General features: G+C 39.8%; 1 protein-coding gene across 1 annotated transcript; it reads left to right on the forward strand.

Annotated features, from left to right (window-relative positions):
* Window positions 1–762: 762 nt before the first annotated feature.
* SARC_13501 (hypothetical protein) lies at window positions 763–1,179 on the forward strand (the record flags this gene model as incomplete). The annotated part of the gene is made up of 1 exon (XM_014292367.1): window positions 763–1,179. The coding sequence occupies one exon, from the start codon at window positions 763–765 to the stop codon at window positions 1,177–1,179; it is 417 nt and encodes a 138-aa protein (XP_014147842.1).
* Window positions 1,180–3,576: the final 2,397 nt, after the last annotated feature.

Genomic DNA, 3,576 nt, shown 5'->3' on the forward strand with positions numbered 1-3,576 from the left:
TTAGGTATGCCTCGTGAAAACAGCAATACGCTGAGGGATTGTGAGGCTGAGACATTATCTATATATAATCCTCTCAGTACTGTTTTCGCCGAAGGGATTTCCTTTAGTGTTTTGTTGCCGCTCTATTAGAAACTATGATATGTTTCGTTGGGGCGAATCCGAGAGACTCATAGAATCCTATCTTTAGAAGAAAAAAGAAAAGTATAAATTAAAAAAATCTTGATGTCCATAGTTATTGTCTTAACCAATAACTTGCCACTTATCAAGAATTACCGACTTAGCCTTCATCAGACTGGCACATCTGGTTGGCTGAAAAGAGGTTAAACTAGGTAACGCAAATAGTCCTTAGAAACCTATATTCGGTTGAGCCATCTCGCTACCAAAGTACTCAGATATAAGTAGATTTGGAAAGTAAATATAGTTCTATTAATAGAACTAGACCAAATCTTATGTTTGGTATTTTACTGGGACCTTTTAATGGCCTTGTCTAAATATCTGATATGTAAAATGGAAGGTATTAATTAATAAAACCGTTAAAGACCATTTAAGAAACTTAAGTTCCTTGTACTATTAAGAGTACGTTTATAGTTTACGTACTGCTTAGTAGTATGTTTATAACATAGAGTCCAATGTGGAGGCCCGGCTATTACAGCAGGAAGTAAATCATTGCATATATGTAGAGCTTTTAGTGGAGACGCGCGATTTGTGAATCCGCTGCTGTGTGTTAATAACAAATGTCATCGGTATATACTCACTGCATATATGGAGCATCTTGTGAATGATGAACAAACTCTAGTCAGGTGGATTGTGACTGCAGTGGCTGGCACGGTAAAGTGCTTTGTTATGAATGTACTAGATAGTTTGGCGAAGATTGAGAAAGACGATGCATACGCTTCGCTCATTACAGCCCCAATTGGAGCAGCTGCTGGCAATGTTGGTGGATCAACCCTGGACAGACTACTCAGTTTTAAGCGCAACGGAAACGAATATATACCGATCGCACAGGGAGGAAATATGATGGCGTTTGCGAGGGCACAACGTTTATACTGCGATAGTATATCAACAATGGTAGATGAAAGTTATATGTTTGGAGAGCGTATCATGGGACATACCTGTCAACGAGGCGGAGAACATTTCAACAATGGTGCATACGCAACTGATCTTGTGGCCGCCGGCTAAACGTCTGCCATGATGCTGTTTGGCATTCCGAAACAACTGCCCCCTGTCTGTGACCGGTCAATGTTGAATCCCAAGATGGGGGATGTGCCTGTAGATAACACGGGACTATTATTTTACCAGCAGTTTAAAAAGTACTTTTTCCTAACGGAACCAGTACGTCAAAGTTCTACAGGGCCACTAATCGATGTTTTATTACATTTGCGATCTGGTTATACAGATGAGGCAAACCATGTGCACCTGAAGAGTGACATACAATTCTGGGCTCGCCGTACAAAGGAGAGATTGCCACGCAACGAGTATCAAAAATTTGATATGGGCGATAGTAGTACCTTATTTGCAACCTGCTTTAATAAGGATAGAGACGATTATAATAAGTAATATATTAGCAAATTTCCTGAAGTGTATGTGTTGAGGGCAAAATATAGTGGAAAAGTCAGCTGTGTTGGTAACGTAAAAGGAAGTAGGAAGTTGGGTATGGCAGGGGTGATTCCGTTGGTTGCATATTTGTCTATTGGGATGATGGTGAAGTTAACAGTCAACATAATACCAGAAGTGTCGTTGGCTAACCAGTCACGTAAGATAGCGCGCGACATCATATATCAGAACGGATATGATATAAATGAGAAACCTGTTGTGGTAATAGAGATGGTTGAATGTTAGCGTGGTTATTAGCGTGCGGTGTGGGGACTAATAGTAAAGTGCTAGTGTATCTAAAGTATGGTGCATTCGAATGAATTTATTTGTGATCTCACCCTCAGTTATATACTGATGGTGTTTGTACTAGTGTTCAACCAATTGGGTTGGCCAGGGTAAAGCGGTAGAACACTTTAGCACTCGAATATATTTTCTAGAAATAAATATATCATATTCTCTGTTACTACACTCAGTCTCGGACCTCGGCTCTCGGCTAGCCGGTGGTCCGTATTCTATAAATAGAATAATCTGAGTTACTCTTACATTCTCTCGGGCTGGCCCACCTATACTTATAACAAGTCCCAAATTACTCTCGGGCTGACGACGTAAAACGTTATTAACGTATATGGAAATACGTCTACTACTGTAGTCTCTCACTGAATTTAAAGGGGATCCTTTTATTGTAGACAACAGTGGAGGGGCTCACAACGATGACACACCATCCAAATCTAAATTTGTATAATTGGGGCTACACAACTTAGAAGAAATGGACTACCTATTAAGGTAGCCAAAGCAGATTATATCCATAGTATGCAGGGTATGACAGTTGGCCAATCAAAGGCTATCAGAAGAATGGTTCTCAAATGGGAAATTAAAGCCGAATCTTACTGGCCTAATATACTATACGTTGGAGGTAGCCGTGTACAGGAAGAAGGCGACAACTTATTAGCGAACCCTATAGCTGAACACGATAAAAAAAAAGTAGCAACAACTCTAACATGGCAACTACAGGATAATGCACTTAAGCATATCATTTCACAAGCAAATTCACAACTAGAGCAACGATTAACAAGTCACAGAAATAATAACCCTGATCAGCATCCTTGGGGTTCTGAGAGCCATTTCAAAGACACACTTCGCAAATTTATCATACGATCACGCACAAGAGTACGACCGGAGGGGCCACTGCAAGGTATAACAACAGAAGCAGGGATAGAAATCGAGGCGCGTTTACAAGAGTGGATAAATAATTTTAATAATTGTATATGATAAAGGATGTATACTGACTTTATAAAAATTAAATATAACATCAGCATCATTGTATCACAGAATCTCATATCACACCACAAAATCTCATATCACACATCCATACACCCACACACCCACATATTCACACACACCCACACACACACTGTCTCAACCACACCCAGGCATACCAACACACTCACAAACATTCACTCAATACATACACACATACATACATACTATTGCTAATGTCCACATACTCAATCATACACACTTATTCATGTAAACATAATCTTATACACTCACTCATACACACAAACTCACTCACATACTCACTCAATCACAAACACTCATACATACACACGCATCCACACACACTAACAAACACGCTCACTCACTCACTCATCCTCTCTCACTCAACCACAAAACATGTTCATTCACACGCGCTCACTAATACAAACGCCTACACACTCGTACACACATGTCCACACCAACACACACACGCACGCACACACATACATACACACGTGTACTCACTCATACACTCTCTCTCACACATCATACATCACTTACTCACTCACTCTCACTCACTCAATAACACTCGCGCACTCACTCACTCACACTCTCTTACACGTGTACACCTGTCTATATATATATACGCACCCACACACCCACACACATACATACATTTATATATATATATATATGTATGTATATAAATCTATATATGTATATAAA

The sequence above is a fragment of the Sphaeroforma arctica genome (assembly GCF_001186125.1).
Source record: "Sphaeroforma arctica JP610 unplaced genomic scaffold supercont1.3365, whole genome shotgun sequence".
In the NCBI taxonomy this organism is placed as follows: Eukaryota; class Ichthyosporea; order Ichthyophonida; genus Sphaeroforma; species Sphaeroforma arctica.